At 39.6% G+C, this 20783-nt stretch overlaps 1 protein-coding gene across 2 annotated transcripts in view; it reads right to left on the reverse strand.

Moving 5' to 3' along the window:
• The window catches only part of POU6F2 (POU class 6 homeobox 2), a 313847-nt gene that overhangs the window by 176507 nt on the left and 116557 nt on the right, over nucleotides 1-20783 (reverse strand). For both annotated transcript variants that reach the window (XM_009462403.2, XM_087737877.1), the window contains exons 3-4: nucleotides 3658-3749; nucleotides 2491-2719 (exon numbers count right to left, since the gene is read on the reverse strand). In XM_009462403.2, coding sequence (XP_009460678.2) covers nucleotides 2491-2719; nucleotides 3658-3749 — 321 coding nt within the window. The remainder of the gene's footprint in view (nucleotides 1-2490; nucleotides 2720-3657; nucleotides 3750-20783) is intronic.

Raw genomic sequence — 20783 nt, forward strand, 5'->3', positions numbered from 1 at the left:
AGGTTGACCATGCCACAGTGAGGTTTAAGAGAGATGGAAGTTGATGAACATGGTCTGATTTCACCCAAAGGGCAGGTATTACCAAAACTGTGTTGAAGCATGGGCTTCTATTAGTATTCCTATAAAAGTGCTGGCTACAAAACAGAACACACATTCCATGATTATCTTTCAAATAACCACAAAAAACAGGGACCAGAAGTCAATCAGGTTCAATGGAACTGATGATACCACACAGCTGAAGATATTCTCTAGAAACACAGCACTCTCACCTGACTCCTACCTTCATTCATGCATGCATTGGGTAGTGGGCTATATAGGAAGCAACAGAAGCTTTTGACTATGATTCAGGGCTCTTAAGAGCTATCTTGACCAAGTTACTTCGCTTCCTTGTGTATCAGTTTCATTTCCAAATAATGAGGGCAGTGGCACTTGCTTAGAGGATCAGGAGGGAAGGGTAGAAAAGACAGCAATCAGCAACGTAACTAGGTGAATTTGTGGGTTCGGTTCATTTCAGCGACTTTATGGAAGCTGTGATTGCGTTCATAGACAGGGAACTGCACCTGGTGCTCCAGCAAGTCCCTATTTGATCCCATGCTTCTATCTACCAGTGAAGATTATAAAGGGAACCTTTTCATCTGGTAAGGTCATTGCTTGCAAAATTTATTTGGCAGCAGAGTTACACCTTTTAGCTAGCAATTAGACACCCATGGCTAAACTGAAGAGCAAAGGTTGCCTGGCTTAATCCCTACCCTCCAGCTTTGCAACATGGGGTGAATAAACGACGTAAGACCTGCACGAGCTTATGTTTATTTATAATACTACATACCCAGCAACTATAACCTGGAGCACTCCAGAGTGGAAGGATACATTTTTATAATGCCTGTTTCTTCATTAAGATTTCATCATGCACCTACGCTAAAAAGCCACTTCCCCTACACTTTGTTATATCTGCTTTTACCCGCTCCTGTTCCTGCATTATTTTTTTAATCTCCAGTTCCCTACTTTACATGCACTCTCAAATTTTAAACAAGCAAAATTTGTGCATTAGTGTGTCCTTTTCATCTATGATTTATGAATGACAGGTTCTTCGGTGCAGCTTAATGGTATGAGAGAGACATTATTTTAAACATTAAAGTGAAAACCATTTACAACTATGATAAGAGAGGTCTGTTGACATTAAACTTTAAAACATGCACAAGGTAAAGGCAAGTAGCTGCTCCAACAGGTGAGAATACTATGCATGCGGTTTGTAAGGGAGTTTGTTCAACACATGAGCTGTCTCTTCCTTTTCTCTGTTTCACAACCTGTAGGATTTGGTGCTTCAAACAATTCATCTGGTAATCAGCAGCCACCAGAGTTTAATAACTAAAAAGTACTTAGAGCACCATGCAGAGCATTCATTTAAAAAAATTACCATTCCACTCAAGGAAAACTTTTCCTACCATTTACATCAGCAAGAAGTAAAACCAATTAAATAAATAAATTGAAAGAGCTGAAGCTTTATTTTGGTACTTCCTGCTCACACCTTTATCACTTTCACAATGGACAATCACTTCCTTACCATCCTCTTCCATTAAAGCTGTACAATTCTATTTTAAGATATTGGCTAATGCTTATCTTGCTATACTTGTTTCAGTTCTGTTCAGCAGCAACTGCTTTCTGAGAAGCAATCAACATAATTAGGAGTAGTAAATAAATACATCTGTATTTTATATCATATCTGTTTGGATTGAGTACTGTTTCTAACAGTGTTAGACACATTGATTGAACAGCAGAGAATATTAGGGAAGAACAGGGATCTTATAGAACTGCTTTTCTGTTTGATTTTACACCACAAGGAGAATGCAGCAGATAGGGTAGAACTGTTGCAAACATGGTACAGCTCAGACAATGGGGAGGATACATACAGAGATGAACTTTTTGCTTGTGGCTTGAGGGAGTGGTGTAACTCCCTCAACAGCTTGGATGAGGATGGCGGAACCTTACTGATAAAGCAGACCTCCCACAGCAAGAATGAGAACACCTATTTGGGGCACTGATGGCAGCTGAGAAAACTCTGATTTTACAATAAAGTTTTTTTTAAAAGTTATTTTCGTGCAATACTGTGGTTTTAGTTGCCCCTATTCATTCAGCTACCGTAAACAGCAGTGGCAAAACAGAATACTTGTCTCCATGCTGCCATTTGAAATTTTAAAGTGAACTGTGAGCACTGAACATTGACCACTGATGACAGAAAAGCCTAATGAATCATTCAAGTACTTTACATTACTGACCCATAGAATCTAAGACCTAACCTCAATCTGTTTTTATAAAAATGCAAATATCCCTTAAGTACCTCTCAAGTATTCAGAAACAATCTAAGTATTAACTTTCAATACACATCAAGAGCAACATTTCATTGGAAAAAGAGATCACTTGGTTTAAAACAGAGAGATAAAGTGAAACAAACAGGCAAAAGAACCTAATAGCAAAATGCTAAACATGACTTACCTTGTAGATTTTGCAATGGCAAAGTCATGATGCCTCCTGCTGCAGCTGCTGCTACCAGCCCTTGGATGTTGGTGAGATTCGCTGTAGGTAGAGTTAGGACGAGTCCTTGTTGGCCCCCCAGCTGCCCAGCCATGTTGAAAGGAATAAGGATCGGTTGATTCAGGGCTGGAGTGCCTCCTGGCATCACCCCCGCTACTGCTGAGGCTAACTGTTGGGCTGTCAGTAATGGCTGTAACAAAATACAGACACCAAGCCTGTTTTACTGTGCATAGCTCAGTATTACACACTTATAAGTCTTCTAGCTTGGGATCCTTTAGTGTTCCGTTATAGACATGCACTGCTTCCAATATCTTAAAGCCTACATTTTCACCAACACAGAAAGTTTTGACAAACCTGACAGGCTGAAGCTGTAAGCCTTACAGTCATGTAGCATGGTAGCAATCCCAGTTGAATCTAGACTAGAGAATTCATTACACGTGCACCAAAGATAATTTATGAACACAAGAAGGCCTAACTCGAGTCAGCCTACAAGTACCTAAATGCCAACATTTCCCAAATTTTCCCAGTTTTATACTGACTGGTAAAAGCTGAAACACTACAATAACAATCACCAGACCAAGACTGTCCTGGGAAGTGGAAGAACACTGAATATCTTCTTAAGAGCATGACTGAACTTGGATAAAACTGTGGAGTGATATGGGAAATCTTTTAAAATGTTATACAGTGCCATACTATTATGCCTACATTTTGCTCTAAAGAAAATAAATAGCTGGCATAAAAGATAATGAAATGCCTTTACTAATGCAGGAGCTGTGTGTGACAGGCAGAGCTGTCAGAGCCAATAAGGTTGCATTAAAATTACAGAAGCTTTTTAATATAAAATTATGATGTATTTAAAAAGTAACTTATATAAGAAATTCAAATAATTTGACCTCCTAAATATGCAAACCTGCTTAGGTTTTATTTTAGAAAAACATACAAAAAGCTAATCGTTCCAAACAAATAACTTTTAAAACATATACATGATACATACATGCTCCCTTTTTGTAACATTAAATGCAGCCAAACAGAATCACATTTTCTACATTACATAGATCAAAGATGATCACAGTTATTTACTTTTCATCAAATTGTACGTCTTGATTAGTCAAAAGGAAAGATACTGACCTGAGGCCCAACAGGGAATGCAGGATGGGACTGACTGGGTTGGTGCTGGTCTGCTGGGCTCGTGTCAGGCAGCACTGTGTTTCCTCTGGCCTCTGAAATCCAAAGAGCAGATTGACTTTAATATCAAGCCCGGGGACTGGCACATTACCTTCTACTCTGATGTCACATAACATCAAGCTGAAAATGATATGTTAAAGTGCTTTATCAATAACTCAAGCACTCAAATCACTTATCAGCTGCATAAATTATGCTAACATTCATTCAGACCAGCCAACTCATTCAAGGAGCTACAAAAATCTGACAGCAGTGAAACTGAAGCTATCATCAACCCAGCTAATGTGGGTTGCATTATACATCAATTTACATACAGTACATGAGCACTCTGTGTGTGTGGGAACTGCATTTTTTACGCTTACGTGAGCATCAGCCATTCTAATTTCTGAAAGCAAAAATTATCTGAAAAACAATCAAGTGACATCTGCTTTGTATCTTAATAAAGTATTTTCTTTTGTCAGTTACTGAAGCAGCACATTGCACGATGTGCAATAAAAAGGCACTATGAAAACTGAAAACAGGTATGCTTCCAAATGACAGCTTGTTTTCTAAATTGCATGTGGGGGGTGAGCAAAATTCTGTGAAACCAAGGATTTCCAGCATTTATTGAGATGATCAATATCCAGCAATCGAACTATATGCGGGGCACTAATGACTTGCTAAGCACAGAACACAGTCCGACCCTACTGGATTTTGCTGAAGTCTGCAATACAGATTTGAAAAGGAAAAAAAGAAAGAAAAACATCCTATCAGTTGTATAAAAGTGCCAAGATGTTTTCAAAACTGTGTCCCAATCCTCCATTTCCTCTGGGTGAAGCACTCGCATTGATTCACAAAGTTTTTCAGGGCTGATGGCATGATCAGGCCCACATTTATCTTTGAAGCTGAAAGAATGACAGCAAGTACCAAAAGTAGCTGCAAGAGTACTGTGGTCTCTTAAAAAGAAAACCCTGGTAACAGCATCAGGTTTCCTGGTTGGTACGATAGCTTCTGTTCTGTTAGGTTTTTTTGATGAGCGGTTGAAATGCCGTTCTAAGTAAACCTTAACAAGATGCTCTTTTCCAATGTTTGTCCTATGAATAGCAAGTGCAAGATAATTCAGAACCAGTTTACTGGCACACCATGGAGCGGTAAGGAAAAAGGATACGATTCTGTCATACTTATAAATTTTAAAGAGGGTATTATCAGCTCATTTAAAACAAATTCTTCTATATATTCTCCAAGGGGACAGACTTATAAATAATGGAAATGCGAAAAAAAAATACTTCAGCACATTAAGGTACAAATAAAATTGACTGCTACATATTATTCAATTGACTTCTATCTCTACAGCAAGGTGTCAATCATAACAGCATTTTAGAATAGGATTAAACAATAAATGTGCAGAGTTATTATGCAGAAATCTGAAAATCTGATTAATTTGTAATATTTTTGTGTGGTCTCAAAAAGTCAGAAATGGACGTTGCTTTGGGAATGCTTAAAAACAGTCTATTGAAATATCTGATTCGGAACTAATAAAAACCTACAGACTTGCTGACATTTTATAAAGGGAATTCTATAAAAATATGTTTGGCATTTTAATGACCACTGTCATTTAATAATGAGAATAAGCTGACCTCCTATAATCAGTGAGGACTCCAACAATTGCCTAATAACGTGCAAAAAGAGACGCAGTCACTAAATTTTTTATGTATAATTTACTCATCCGAGTTACTTGAAAAGAAAGAAATGTAACTAGATATGCGAGATTCAGTGAAAATTGTTTCTTTCAAATGCATTACAATCCTACTGCTGCTGCCATCCCTAAGACCAAAGAGGTTTTCTTCAGTATGGGTTCCTACTATACAAAATAAAGTGCTATATTACTAAACACAATTTTACCTTTGGTAATTTCCACATATTATTACGGTTTTTTTTAATCTTCTTATCACAGCTGTATGCATAAAGTGATATTAGATCAAAGGCTCAATACCAATGAACATATCACTCCCCATTAAGATCAAATCTTATAAATCAATTTTGTTTATGTAATTTTAAGGACTAAGGATTTTGTCTTTGTGTGTGATTTAATTAATATTAAAACAAGCTCCTGATAATCTGTCACGTCATTAAATTGTCCTATGAAAGCTTGGGGGGAAGAACAAAACTCAAGTCAAATATTCACTAGAATTAGATTTTATTGCAATTACTATAGCTTGAGGTGTCAGAAAATAAATAAGAAGTTCTGAAGAAATATGCTTGTGCTTTAGTATGTTTTTACATGGTGCAGCCATCCTAAGAACCACTGTTTTCTGTTATCTGCACCCTAAGGATTTTGCAATATTTCATCTCACAAGCTGTATGTAGCACAAATGGGTTATATAGGATCATAAAGCCAAAATTAATTACACTCCTTTCCTTTTGCATTGTATTAATTGGAATTACTTAGGACTACGTTCCTTTCATATGGTCACTCATCGCAGATGATGTATCTCTCTATTTCAGTGCTCGAGTGCTCTGCCTGCTGCTTCTAGCTCAGTTTCCATATGATGCAGGCATCTCAGCAAAACAGAACACACTTTCACGTGCATGAATGTGGTCTTACACGACACCCTATATGAAATTATGCATGCTGTATTCTCAGACTGAAATTCTCACATTTCCTCTCATGCCCCTTCTAATCTACCTGCTACAACAGCCACACAAGGTTCCTTCCAAAACACACAGGAAAATCTGCCTGCTGGGCTGGCAGTAAATACAGCGAAGCGAGGATTTCAGGGTTAAGTTCTGTTGCATCACACACAGTGACAGCATTTGTTCCTTGCTGTACGCTATCTTCAGTGAGATGCATAGGTCAAAGCTCCCAGGAAGGTGAAGCAGAGTACAAAACACTGGTAGAAGGCTACTTTTCCTTTTCTGCCTTATAGTGTTCGATTATCAGGTGGATTCCTCTGATTTCAGAGGATCTGAGGAGTCAGGAGAGCTCTGGGTCACAGCTACTATTTCTGATTCACAGACTCATTGCTACTAATTCGGAAAAATACCTTCATTAAGACCATTGCTCTAAACTGGCAGCGCACAATCCCCTGCATTGTTTTTCCCCTCTGTTTTACCACTTCTATTTGGGACTTCATTACTTCCAGATGCTGGTATGACCTCTGCAGGTAAATTATTCCCCTGTCCAAATTCCAGTCCTCACTAATGAAAACGTCCTATCAAATTCTAGCCTAGATTTTCCACTTGTCCAGATTCAGGCCATTACCTCCTGTTAGGCTATCCTCCAACGCTGCTCAGCTTTCTATCAGCGAGGGGCATGGCAGCAAGGAATCGGGACTCATAGCAGTCCCTACGGAGCTGGGGAGCTACCAGCAGCACCTTCTCGGTTCTCAACTACACTTTGGAGAGATTGAACTTTCATTACACCTCCAATTGCTGGTGCACAAGGGGCAGGGAGTAGGCAGTAACAGCGCACCTAGTCTGGAAAGAGAAGTAATTCTCCTTAACCGCATTTGCTTAGGCAGGGAGCTAAGACTTCTCTTATAACTGAGTGCTGCCATCACAGCCTAAGTCAATGAGTTTGCTCAGTAGTACCATACGAACAGACAGGAGTGCTACTGCCATGGTACGGCCATGACTGTAGACAAGGCTTTAATATTTAATAAGCAGCATTCTTCATATGTGATTCATCATAAATTAATTATAAATTATATAATACATACGCTCACCTCTCATCCCACCAAGGGGCTGGAAGGGCATGACACAATAAAAAACTGAAGTGCACTGTAAACATTGTAAAATAACCCACTTAAAATAAAATATTATTTAAAATAAAGCTAAGTAAAACAAAGGCAACCTTCCTCTCCCTTTATCAAACAGAAAAAAAAAAATAAAATCCCCAAAACCAAGTAAAAAACCTTGTTGAACAATACTTGATTTAAAAATGAGAAAACTATATGAAAAACATCAGAAGGAAAAAAAATTCCACATCCCAAGGCGTCCGAGCCTCTTACAAAATTACAACTGTAAACGCACTAGTTATAAACAGGCTTTCCACAGTTTGCTTCCTTTTGTCTCTTACACATCTTCAGCAACACAACAGGTTATTCAGTTTTAAATGTCTTCATCTCCCAGTGCCCCATGAAGCAGGGAACACTCTACTTTACAAATGAGCAACTAATGGACAGAGGGACTCGGATCCGGATTCTCAAATCAGCACCATTTAGGCACCTAGATCTCCTGAGCTGTAGTTACACTGTTCAGGAAAGCATGAGTCAAAACACAAAACCGCTCTGTGACTCCTTGGCTGCTGCAGGGCTTCCAGCAGCTCTGGCAAGGTGAACCTGCACGTGTTCCCCAGCACCCTGCACTTGGATGCACTGCCCGTCCCAGCGGCCCTTGTCTCACATGAAGTCGGATGCCCGCAGGGAACCTGCAGCTGACTGGCAAATGTGACTGTGATGAAGAGCATTACAGGATACACAACGAAGTGCATTAAACACGTACATCCAGCTCTGTCCTGGACCTCCTGGTTCATCTGCAGATGCGTGCTTGTACCTGCTCAAAGGCGTGATGCACACTAGCATCTCCTCCCGGACTCCGCACCAAAGCTCACTCAAAGCCAATGCTCAAACCACAGCATAGGACCAGCCTCAGCAGGTGATCCGGACATGAGTAACTTCCTCATGGTCTTCAAGAATAAATTCAATGTGTCTCACATTTTTGTCAGAACCAGGGAGATGCTGGGCCACCTCTCTTTAGCACTCAAAGCTTTGAAAAACAAGCAGGATCAAATGTAATAATACTAGATTTTCAGTAATCAAAAGAATACATAAATCCTTCTGAGATACCCATTTAAGCAAATATTTTAAATGAATCAACATTAATAAAAGAACACAGAATCTCAAGCAACAGTTCATATTAAAATTTAAAAATATTAAATTACTTGTATTTATCTCTCAGTAACTGTAACAATAAGAAATCAAGAGTAGACTTTTTTCTTACACATTGAGCCAATTCACATTAAAGATACAGCTTTAAGAATGAAATCATTAAAGTGAAAATACTGCCTGTGAGAAAAAATAGTCTTACATTTTTAAAACTAATAAACTCATAGTCTGAGCATGTAATATAGCTGCATTTAGATCATAAGCCATATTATCAGGAGAAAAAATGATAACTTTTTTAAAGAAATTAAATAGACCGACTGATAATATTCAAATTATTGGGTATGGTGTGTGAAAGTCCATCATCTCTGATTAAAGTAACTCAGCTCTTCATTAAATGAACCCTTAATTGTCAGCAATTATACCAGGAGCAATCTTGCCGAACAAAATTTAATAGCTGAACGAAAAAGATGCAGCTGATAATGAAAAAATGTAACATTCCCTCCAAATAATCCTCATTCTGCCACGAAGCACCATATTGTGGCTCTTAATTTCACTATTTTCATTTTCCTGCTGCCTCAGAGGTTGGACATGTAGGTAGGAAGCCTTTCCATATCACCTCATCCTAAAACCTTGGTAATCAGATTGCTACACAATTTCACAAACACATCTAAATTTTACTATACTTGCAGGAGAGAAAAATGGAATTTTATGCTGAATCCATTTTACATTGGTATTATCCTACGGTTATCAGAGGAGATATTCCTGTTACCTCAGCAAAGAAAATCAAGCTCAGAAATTAAATAAGAATAATGAATCACCCACTGAAAGGTATGAATTTAAGCTTGGACTTCTCATATTTAATTTAAGTAGTCAGACAGCTGTCTTCTTCCAGTCCACAACAAAGATGTGGCACACAATCCACTCATCTGGATTGTATAAAACTTCTCTAAGTATCAGGTTATCCCACAGATTGTTAAGCAATTCACCTTTTCCTGCTGACCTCTACTTCAGATTCCACGCTTTTATTTTTAGGTAGTGATTTCAGCCTCACAAAGAAAACCAAACAAGTAGAGATCTGGGTGTGTGCAGAATTACCACCAGCACCTGTTAACTCTGAAACCTAACAATGTTGCAATGTCAATATCATTATTTTACTGTTCGATCATTTTAGCACAACATACAAGTAGTGTGCTTATCTTCCACAATGTCAGATTGTCTCAACTCACATAACTCTCACTCTTAATTTTCCCCTACCTATGTACAAAAACCTTCTAGTTTACCTTTGAAAATGTTTGTGGTGTGATAAGAAAATGCCATATTGATCTACCATATTGACATATATGTCAATGCAATATCCTATACAGAAAAGCTAAAAATCCTGCATACAAAATGGATTGAATTAGATAGCAGAACGAATAGAGCAGATTCGCTTTACTGACTGTATCATTTGGTACTTAAGTAAGTAAAACCCCACAGTTTTATACTTATCTGAAACTGCAACGCAGTTGCTACTGCAACACTACCAAAATCACTGCGGAGCTCAAAATCATTTTGCCAGCAGAACACAAAATCTTGCCTTTGCCTGGTCCTTGGGGATATTTTCTCCTAAAGGATCTCCTCCCACAAGACACATAAGGTAGCTGAAATCACTGTGCTCATTACCCGTATGCACAGATCTTGACTTGTATTTACGCACCTGCATCTTTCTGGATCAGGACTGATAACATTAAAACTCCATGACTGTTTATAATGAAAATCAGGCTATTAAAGTGATTTATGTTACAGAGAACTTCTCCTGGGCAACCACCAGTTATATTTACCACCAAACAAAAAAACTACCATACTAAGGCACAAAAATCACAGATAATGCAAAAGCCCAGCTCTCCCAACTGCCTTAAATTTTCTTCTTTCCCATCTTTATTTTTGCTCCTCTTTCATTGTCTTGTCTTTTCTTCTTTCTCTTGGTGCCTTTATGAATATTCTTCCACTTCAGATACTCATATGAGAAAAGAAGAGTTGCTACTGCAGAAAAGGTGAAGGGATATAATTGCAAAAGTATGTTCTTTATTCAAAATAGACTCATTCTACTTTTCTTCACCCCCTAAGTACAGTGCATAAAAATGCCTTGTTAATGGTACATACATTTTTTATGAATTGGACCCTTCATATCGAGAGTTCTAGTTTCTTTTATATTGTATGCATTAGCACAAATATAATCACATTAAGGTCACAAAGACCCTATCAGTTTTCCCTGAATTCATACATTTCATACTCACTGTTTGCTGTTAGTGCTGGTGAATGCAATGATGATAAAGGTTACTTACCAGAAGATGGACAGTTGAATGCATTATTATTTCATGTTGGGCAGCTGATCCCTACCTAAGAAGGGCAGGAGGCTTCTCTAAATTAAACTTTCCTTTCTTTCCATCCCTGGAAGCTTACTAAGTGCCAAAGAGTGAGCACATTAAAGAGCATCTATTTTGGAACAACTGCTACAGTTTGCCATCTTTATAGCTAACTAAGATTTCTTCATGATTTTTACAGCATTTATCTATGCATGCATTTTTATTCCTAACAGGGCAGAGGGCAAGCTTTCCACCAAAAATCCAACTTCCTGACACTCACCCTCCCCATCTGACTCCTGCACCCTCCCCAAAATAAGGTAGACTATGATGGTATCTTATAATGATATACATTGCTGTTTGCCTGGGGAACCTTGCACAATTTACATATTGTGGGCTTGGCTGCCGGCACTACAGGCTACTGAAAGCCAGGCAATACCTGTGGACAGCCTCTCGTGCACAGTAATTCAGGCTTCTGCTTGGAAGAAAAGGGTAGCACGTTAGACATCTGCTTTTTACAAGTTACTTCGATAGACTTATTTAGAAAGGATAGGGTACAGGTAGGTGGCTGATAACAGAAATTTAACTCGCAGCTTTGACACCTTCTAGAGACTGGAAGGAAAAACTGTAAGGTGGGGAGGGGATGAACCTAGTGTCATACCAATCCTAGGAGAGCCTGTTTAGAAATTCAAATCATCTGGTTCGGTGAGTGGGGAATATCCAGTTAAGGGAGGAAGCGTTCGATTAAACCCAGTAACAACACCTGGCACTTAGATCTTCAGCAGAGCCAGTGTTCAGCAAAATGCACCCCACAATATATGTAAACTCCTACTGGAGCATCCTGACTAGCAAGTATGGTCAAGCAACAGTGGTTTATCACTCTTGCTACTGAGTTCACTGTCTGGTTTCATCCCTGTGGTGTCTTTAACAATTTCACACTCTCTGCTGTGGTCTTTACACAGCCCTGTGGGGCAGCTCCATCAAGTGTCTCATTACAGGTTGTTCAGCTGTTCAGACTTTATTGAGACTCTTGAAAGAGCCGTCCCACAGAGCGGCGTACTGTAGGAGTCCAGTTGAGATCCAGGAGGAAACCTTAACAGTGGCAGCAACTCTGTATGCAGGAGACCATGCTCCTAGATCAGAGTAAATCACAAAACTGGTAAGGCTACATTATAAACCTATTTAGCTGCACATATACCTTCAGAAATTCCTAGCTACAAAAATTCAACATCCCTCCCTCTTCAAAAGAAGCCTGTGCCGTTTGATATCTGCGGCAAGTTCTCATGATGTGGCTCAGCAGGGTGAGCCATTATTTCAAATGAAAGTGTTGGCTGGGAGCTGCAGAAACTCATGGTATGCATGCCTCCAGATCTTGTAAATCCTGAACTGAATTAACTTCTGTCTCTTTATTATTGTCTGAAATCAATTGTAGTGACTATTTACAAGGAGCTTTTGCCAGGCGTTCCCAAACACTTTATGTTTATCTGTTTTTAAAGAGCATTCAGTCTGCCGGCCAGGTCTTGCAAGCTAAGTCAAGCCTGACCATCACTAAACCAAGTTTAAAACACACAGCAAGGGCTTTTGGTTCCCCCTCCCACACACGCTTCCATTCCCTCCCTCCTCTGTAGACCAAAAGCTACAAATATAAAAAAGACCTAAAGAACTAGTAGTCAGCATTATCATCCTGTCTGCCTCCCGAATTTGAGCAGCTATTTACCAGACAATGATAGTGAAACACTCCACAGCAACCACTAAGATGGTCTTTCGCGCACTAAAAATACCCTAAAACAGATCTGCAGGGAAATAACCAAGTGGTTTACAAAGATTTGGATACTTTTCCTGTAATATGTTGATCTTGCCTTTATGTGAGTCAGATTCCCACTGGATTTCACATGTATTGGATTAGTTCTCTAGGAAATGTTTAAGAACACAGCAGAGGTTAAAAAAAACTTTACACATAACAGGTATGTATCCCAGGACAGCCATATTGCATGAAAGATCTCCTGGTTAGTAACGCCTTGTCATGGCAAGACCTCTTTGTAACAACAAGCCGTGCAGGAAGGATAAAAGCAAAAAGAAGCCACACAACTTAGCTTTGCCAAAATACCAAGTAGCAGGCAACTTGCTTCAAAGAGTGAGAGAGGGCACTGTGATACATCCTAACAGGATTAAATTATACGGCATATACCAAGTGTTTCTAATCCATGAGAATGCTTGTGGTCATACATGTATGTATGCCTCTCTCTATATAGATACATATTTTTAAACAAATTAGTTTCCTACATACCTTTCATTTTTATATTATTGTTCTGTTTATTTTTTCAGCATTACAGTAATTGAAAAATATCTACTGGTAAAAGATGCTATTAATTTAAGTGCATTCATAGTGTGTTATGTCACTAATAGACTTAGGCAACATTATTCTTTTATCCTTTTTACAAAGCATTATTTTATTGTCCTCTCATTTCTAAGATTTTACTTCCACTTAAAGTCAAGTAGAGTGAGGGCTTTGCAGAATTCTATTATATTATTGTCCTGTCATTATTCTAACTCCATTACACAACAACACAAAACCAGCATCAGCTTCCATTTGTCATATTCTTTATTTTGAGGATTATGTCAGATCTCAGACGATGTGTACGTGCCTACTAAACATAATTTGGAGTTGGGCAAAAAGTAATCACTGATTCCTTCTAAAAATGTTTTTAAAGAAAATATTTTTTAACTATTCTATATTTCTGTAAGAGCTCTGTCATCTGATTTTGACCCATGCAACCCTTTAGAAGACTCTAGCTATATTTACAAAAAATAAGACCATGTCTAGAGGTACATAGAGACAAACAGATTTGAACTTCTTTGTCCATACTTGCAGCTGAGCTGACAGAAGCCAGTCCTGGTGTGGAAGCCACACAGCTGTGCTCACTTGGTGCTCTATACACACGCACTGTGTGCCACTCTGACACAGCTGTGTTGCTTCTAGGCAGAAGCTGTCCTGTGTCTGGCCACAGTGGAGCACAGAGGACCTGGAGCAAAGAGGACCCTGGGCCCAGCTTTCCTACAAGGCAGATCCCTCAGCAGCCAACAAATGGCTCAGCACACCTGATGTGCTTTCCAGAAGTGGACTGCCATTGCCTCCTTAATATCTTCTTCTAGCATCCCTGGCTTTGAGGATGTGCAAAACTCAGTCAGGGTTGGTTTGAAATAGCCAACACTTCCACTATCCATTCCTTATGGCTGCCATAAGGGAAAGAAAGATCAGGAGCTAATCTGGCAAAAGCAAGATTTAGGCTCAATGCCCAACCACCAGAGAATTCCTGTGCAACCTTCGCCAGCTCTTTTCATCTCACACGCAGAGAGCGTTGTTGGGCCCTCAAAGCTTACAGAAGTCCTGGACCAAAGGAGCACGTCAATTAGAGTCGTTGCATCGGCAGTATTGCCAGTATGCAGCTTCCTCCAGTCACAGACTTATCATCTGACACTACCCTATCTTTAGGGCAAACACCTAATGTTGGACATGGTGCAATGTCTGTGCAATTGGGCTCTACAGTTGCCTTTCCTCCACGTTGAAGGAATCCGCACTTGGCTCTCCTGGATAACTTCATATTGTCTTTGAGACAAAGCCGCTGCATGCCTTCCTTGCATCCTTGTATCAGCACAAAAAGCTCCTACTCTCTTCATCTTGCCTCTCTTTAACTCTCTCCATGTGCTGGCTACTGAAGGACTGCTAAAGGAAATAATATTTCCTCACTACCAACTATATAGTCCCAAGTGAGATTCTGGTCACAACCAGTCATTCCATTAACCAGCACCCAGATTGCTCCCCTTGTTATTCCGTAGGACCTGTTGATTATATAGATAACAACGCACTAAGATTTAACTCAGCAAGAGATGCTTGTGTTCAAACTCAGTCTAGATTAAAAACACACTAAAACAAAACAAAAAATACTCATATCCATACTTACTGTCTTCTCAGTTAAAAAGGTATTTAAAAAGCTTCCAGGGAAAATCCATCTATTTACCATAATATGTACAATTGACATTCATAAGACAGTTGTATACAAAACCAGGATGCAGTGGGTTTTACTTCAGTCATGGTGAAGCACACCACTTGTATGTGTTAGTGTACTTCGCACGTGTATTGTTATAATAGCACTGTTTTCACTTAGTGTTATTCTAATGACTTTCCTCTGAAGAGCGTTTGTGGACACCACAACTCCCTAAATGGTAACAATGGATAAACATCAGCTTGAGAAATGCAGGTCTATATTATTTATGAAGCTGCAATTCTCCTGTAAATAACCCAGTTGTTAAAATGATATGTATCTATGTAATTGAGTCTTCTGTATACAAATAAATAAGGCTTTATTGCAATGTCAGAAGTTAACAGACCAGTCAATAAAATCAATAACTCACTTTTTCTTGCTTATATATCTAACTTTTCTCCACCTTTCCTATGTCCTCTGTTTGTTCTGGTTACATATTAACACTCCGAAGGATATATAGCTCTTATGATATTGTTTAGTAAATGGTGGTCTGAAGAAAAGTGTGAAGAAACACTGCCTCAGCAATTTAATACTCTGCCTATTTATCGTGTACTTTAACATATACCTGTTTGGTATAAATCAGGGAGAAAGAAACTGTCTAGCTCTATACATCAGAGTGCTAGAGATTTTTAATGTGAATGACTACACAAAGGTCTAAGTAAATTAGGTTCGTATTGATACATTTACCTAAAAGTGCTCCAGGCCTCGATTGCATTATCATATAACCACTGTCAAAACAGCACTGGCAGATTATAACACTGTGCTGCTTATGCTTCTGTGGTTAAGGTTTTGTCGGTGTTATGCTTCCCATTTTTCAAATATTTATAACTTGGCTGTAAAATTTGCTTTGGCCTGAAACTCGGTGAACGAGAAGCCAGATCCTACAAATCTTTACTCAAGAAAGTTGACCATTTTATTTCGGTGGGAGTGTTTCCATTAGCTGGGTCCTGCCAGATTACAAACCAAGGTCAAAGTTTATGAGCCTGGTTGTTTTATTTTCTTAATGAAAAGACAATTGGGTCCCTTTAAAAATATTCTTTAGGAAAAAGATATGGAAGCACTAGAAAATAATACTTGATTCTGTGATGTGATTAGGTCCCTAACTTGATAATCTCTTGGTTTCAGTACTTCGAAGAAGAAGAAAAATTAACAGCAAAGCTGCTGCAATGTAAAAACTAGCCGTGGGGCATATGCACTAAATTTTGTTCCACTAATTACATTTTCTTGTGGGTTTTCATGTGGGATCTAGCACACCTCCTAAACAGCATAAAATTGGGATGGCTCCAAATGAGCCATTCTCATCTATCAGGAATACAAACATGCTCACAAAAGCTATCTTATTATGTATGCTCCATACAGGCTCTTCATTCAAAAATATTTTAACAGATATCACGCTGGATAAATATAATGGCTCATCTGAGGCTTAGAAACACTTTACTCACAGTAGAAACAAATTTGGGCAGCATTTTTCAAATTGAGTTAAGTCCTTAATACACACCCACAGGCTTACTTAGACTTATAATATCTTTTTCTTTCGTCCTTAGCTAGCTGAACACATGATCTGTTATCGATGAAAATTCTCCTGTTCTGATGCTGCTCTTTTGGTTCACTGCTGAAACATGTCCTAACTCTGCTTTTGGCGAAGATTACTGTGGAGCACTGATCGGGGGACAAATGCAAGCCCCTTCTGCACAGCTCCAGCAGCCTACAGGTTATCTGCAGAGAAGCACACAGGAGGCGCATGTTCTACAACAGCATCCTCTGAATCCTTTCTTTTAAAAAACTGAACACAAACAGGGTTCCCCAAAACAGCAGACGGTAGCGACACATTCCTACACTTTGTTAACCTGAGCCAAAAAAAAACAACAACAGGAAATGCTTTTAAAATAGATACAGAGTATAAATCCAGTTGATGAGCAACAGAAGACTATGCAGTTTGGCATTCCTTTTGGAGTTTCATTTGAAGGAGACTTGAGCTTCTACTTTCACTGTCTCTGGTGCAGAAAAGCATGTTGCAGCAAGCTGTATTTGGCTCGATACTGTAAAGATCTCAGTATACAACTTCATTATTGTGAGCAGACTCTGTGCACAGAGTGTGTGGTACTACCCTCAGGTCTTAGAGGGGTTGCAACGCTTTGCAAGGCTTCATAGGAATTTAAAGTTTTTTTTTTTTTAGTTTACAGAATTTTGTTTGACATTGAAGAACCAGGCTCTGGCAGCTGCACAGATGTGAGTACACAATGAATATAGAGTGGTATCTGTTGTGAACAGCATGAAAATTCCTTGCACGGAAGTTACTTTCTTCCCTGTAAGTTTCATTTCCTCTCACATACTAACACTGAGACAAATCGTGGCAGTAAGCTACAGGCTTGCTGTTTTATAATAAAGTATAAGGTTTCTTTAAAGTACCTCTGACTTTTGCAACGTTTGAGATCTTAAACACTGGGTTATATGACAGTGCATGCACCTGACACACCAACTCGCAGGATGGCACGATGGTTGCGTTGTGTCATGTGCTGGGGCTGGAGGTTATCACAGCGGGTTGCAAGCAGGGATGCTGTGCTTTCTCAGGGGAGCCTGCACTGCGGCTGGGGTCTCTAAGTACAGTCCTACCTGCAGCACTTCTGCGCTGGGACCCCTCAGCAGCAGTCCTGGCAGCTCAGCTGCTCTGAAATACCACTGGGTTAAGTGGGAGAGGGCTGCGGTGCTGCTCTGCGGCACACAAAGTGCCAGGAGAGGGGCCGAGCAGGATGAATATCCGTTCTCCTAAGCCACAAGCAGCAGACTTAGGGGCTGACAGGGAGAAACATGGTGAAAGGGAGCTCATCTAGCAGTATGGCTGCCGGCGCTCACTGTGTTTAGTAGGGGCTGATCTTTCAAAAAGTGGAAAAAAGCACTCCTCCAGTGATCCCATTTTTCTCCAGGGCTCTTCACTGGGGCTGCGCTCTCATAACATACATGCACCTGAAGTCCGACACCTGACCTACCTCTTCTAGGAAAGAATCGGTTTCAGGCTATAGTTGCTTTCCTTGGCTCCCCTCTCCTCAACTTCCCCTTTTTCTGTGCTGTTTTCCTCCTCTTTTATGAGGATTCTTGGACAAAACCCGTGAAACAGTGACTTCAAGAATATTAAAAATATGTGGGCTTAATTGCTTATGTTTTTAAAGATGGGATGGCTCTTGAAAAACAAAATCTTAAATGCAGCATGTAAGGCAACCTTTAAACCCACTATTTTCTGAGAATAACTTTGTACTTGGAATAAAAAAATACTTTGCATTAAAATGGGAACAGTGGAGGAAGTCAGAGTAGATGGGTGACAGATCCTGCCACTAACACAGGGGTTTAAAACATCCTTGAAGCTGAAGGCCCCACACACTTCACCCTCTCATGCTGGAACAGAAAGTAGAATTTTCCTGATAGGAGCAGCTCATCTTCCAAGGATACTTTCCTCCTCCGTAAAGACAAATCTTTTCAAACACTGTATCATATTCACACTCTTCTCCTGTACTTACTAAAGACATAAATATCTTAATATTTCAAAACTATAATATAATGCAATAAGATTCAGCATAATAACATCCATCAGAAAGGACAACTTAAAAGAAAAGCATTGCATTTTCTGTATGAAACGATATATAATGACCATTGCCTAGAAATGGATCAATCTGGCTCCAGTGGAGCAGCTGCATAAGCATTCAAAACAGCAATAACTACAAGCTCTGGTGAGGTACTTTTCTTCCCAATGTCATCTCATTTTAACTCCCCTGAGCAAGGCTGAAAGTCATGCTGAAAAAACATCCAAAGACAGCTTTCTCTCCCTGCCCCCATTCCTGAAATTCTTGATTTTAGTAATAATTCTCAATTAGCTAGCAATTTTCAGTTGTAACAGATTGTACTGAGTCCAATTACAACCACCACAGATCCCGTTTTTTACGGGTTTACGGCATTTGGGGGGTAAAAGTACATCCTGGGACAAAAAGACACAAACAGAATTTGTACTTGAAAAGTTTTTTTGTTTAAAATGTTTTTGCTATTTAAATTTTATATAACTGATGTGAATAATGCAGGTAATTAAAAGTGTCATTGTCATCATTCTCCTCTTTTAGTATACTTTTAAATATTTTCAATGGAACAGGAGAGCCAAGATCGAGTTTTCACATTTGGAGGCCAGATCTCACTGAATTGCGCTCCACAAAGAACCAAATAGAATTTTCCACCACATTGCTACCCTACACTTTGACAAACGACTCGGTTCCAAACCAATCTTTGAATTTAAATAACCCTTAGCTTCTCTAATATGCATCAGTTTGTGGTTGTTCTCAAGGGGTATGCTTGGAAGTTGCAAAAGGTCATGACAGGAGTGCCGTATACCAAGACGAATGCCAGAGCCATGCTTAGTCAGCTCTCAGTCCCCGCGTACCACAGGGTGTCGGTTTCTGAACCCCCAAACGTTTTCCAGAGCAGATATAGAGTCATTCATGCAGTCTCAGCCTAAATACAATAGCTTGTTGTTCATGGGTCCCCAAGTGCACAAACCAGAGGCTAAAAACCCTTTCCTCCCTCCTCTAGGAAATCCGCAGGTTCTGGGTCCATTCATTTTCCAGAACTCATTTGGTAGCTTTGACTGATTTTGCAACACAAAACTACAGGGCATTCCTACTGTAATGCCAGTGAATATCAAGGAATTATCACTCGCTTTGAATAAATGACAAGAAATACTAATGATGTGGTAATGGCAGTTAACAGCATTATTAGCATGAAATTTTTTCTGCTCAGTTTACCTTGGGGGCCAATTTCCCAGAGCTAACAGAGGCTGGGAGGAGTGAATTCACATCCCAAACTGAGCAGTCAAATGCAACCCACAGTCAAGAGTTTTGAAATGGATTCACTTACCTGACTGACCTGTACAGCCTCTCCATGTGCTACCACAGAGGCAAACACCTGGGAATGCATCGGAAGTGACAGCCCCCATCTTTCCAACTAACAAGGACTGGTTTAGACAGCCCAACTCCACAGTCCATTTTGTATCAAGCTCCCATCCCCTATGTATCAGACAACAGCAGCAAACACTGAACAGGGGGATGCACCAAAGCAACCCTTCTGGTGAGAATTTTCCACAGTCTGCCTCCTCATCCAGCAGGATTGCAGCAATGCTCCCAGGTGGACACTGGAGTTCCTTAGATCCCATCTTCACCATAATAAGTACACTTCAATAGTGCAAAATGCTTAGGCCTCACTACTCTCCCCCTAGGCTCAAAAGTTTTCACAGCCACTTTGCATCCAATTTTCCCCAAGTCCATTTCTTTGGCATTCCCTACCATTTATATAGACTCATGACTATTTCAGCTAGTCCCACTGTGTCACCAGGTAACCCTCTACTTTCACCCAAAAGCTCATCACTGTCAAGCTGTTCAGGCCCGTTTGCACAAAAGACCCAAGGTGGTCTTTGTGGGAACACATTGCCTTGCTACCTTCTGAGACATTGGTCTGAATTATTTTCTGCCCAATAAACCATGAATAAAAATGACAAAAAAACCCCACCTTTATTAGAACTAGGATGATTAGCAAAGTATTAGCTTTTATCCCTGTCAGTCATTTCAGCAGCAATGATGGTACTCCATGAAGACTTTCTACTCATTTACTTACTATGGTTTAAATTCTTCCAAGGACTTCATGTAGTTGCTTCATGTGTAAACAGTACATAAGTATTACCACACTATGCTAATCTGCATTACAGAATAGGCAAAAAACCCTGTAACTATTATTCCTCTCATAGAAGTTCTCAGCAAATATTTGTTTTTCCTGAAAAAGCCAAGGGCAGG

This window comes from Nipponia nippon, unplaced genomic scaffold (assembly GCF_047370975.1).
Source record: "Nipponia nippon isolate SJK-2023a ecotype South Korea unplaced genomic scaffold, ASM4737097v1 scaffold_1, whole genome shotgun sequence".
NCBI classification, from domain to species: domain Eukaryota; kingdom Metazoa; phylum Chordata; class Aves; order Pelecaniformes; family Threskiornithidae; genus Nipponia; species Nipponia nippon.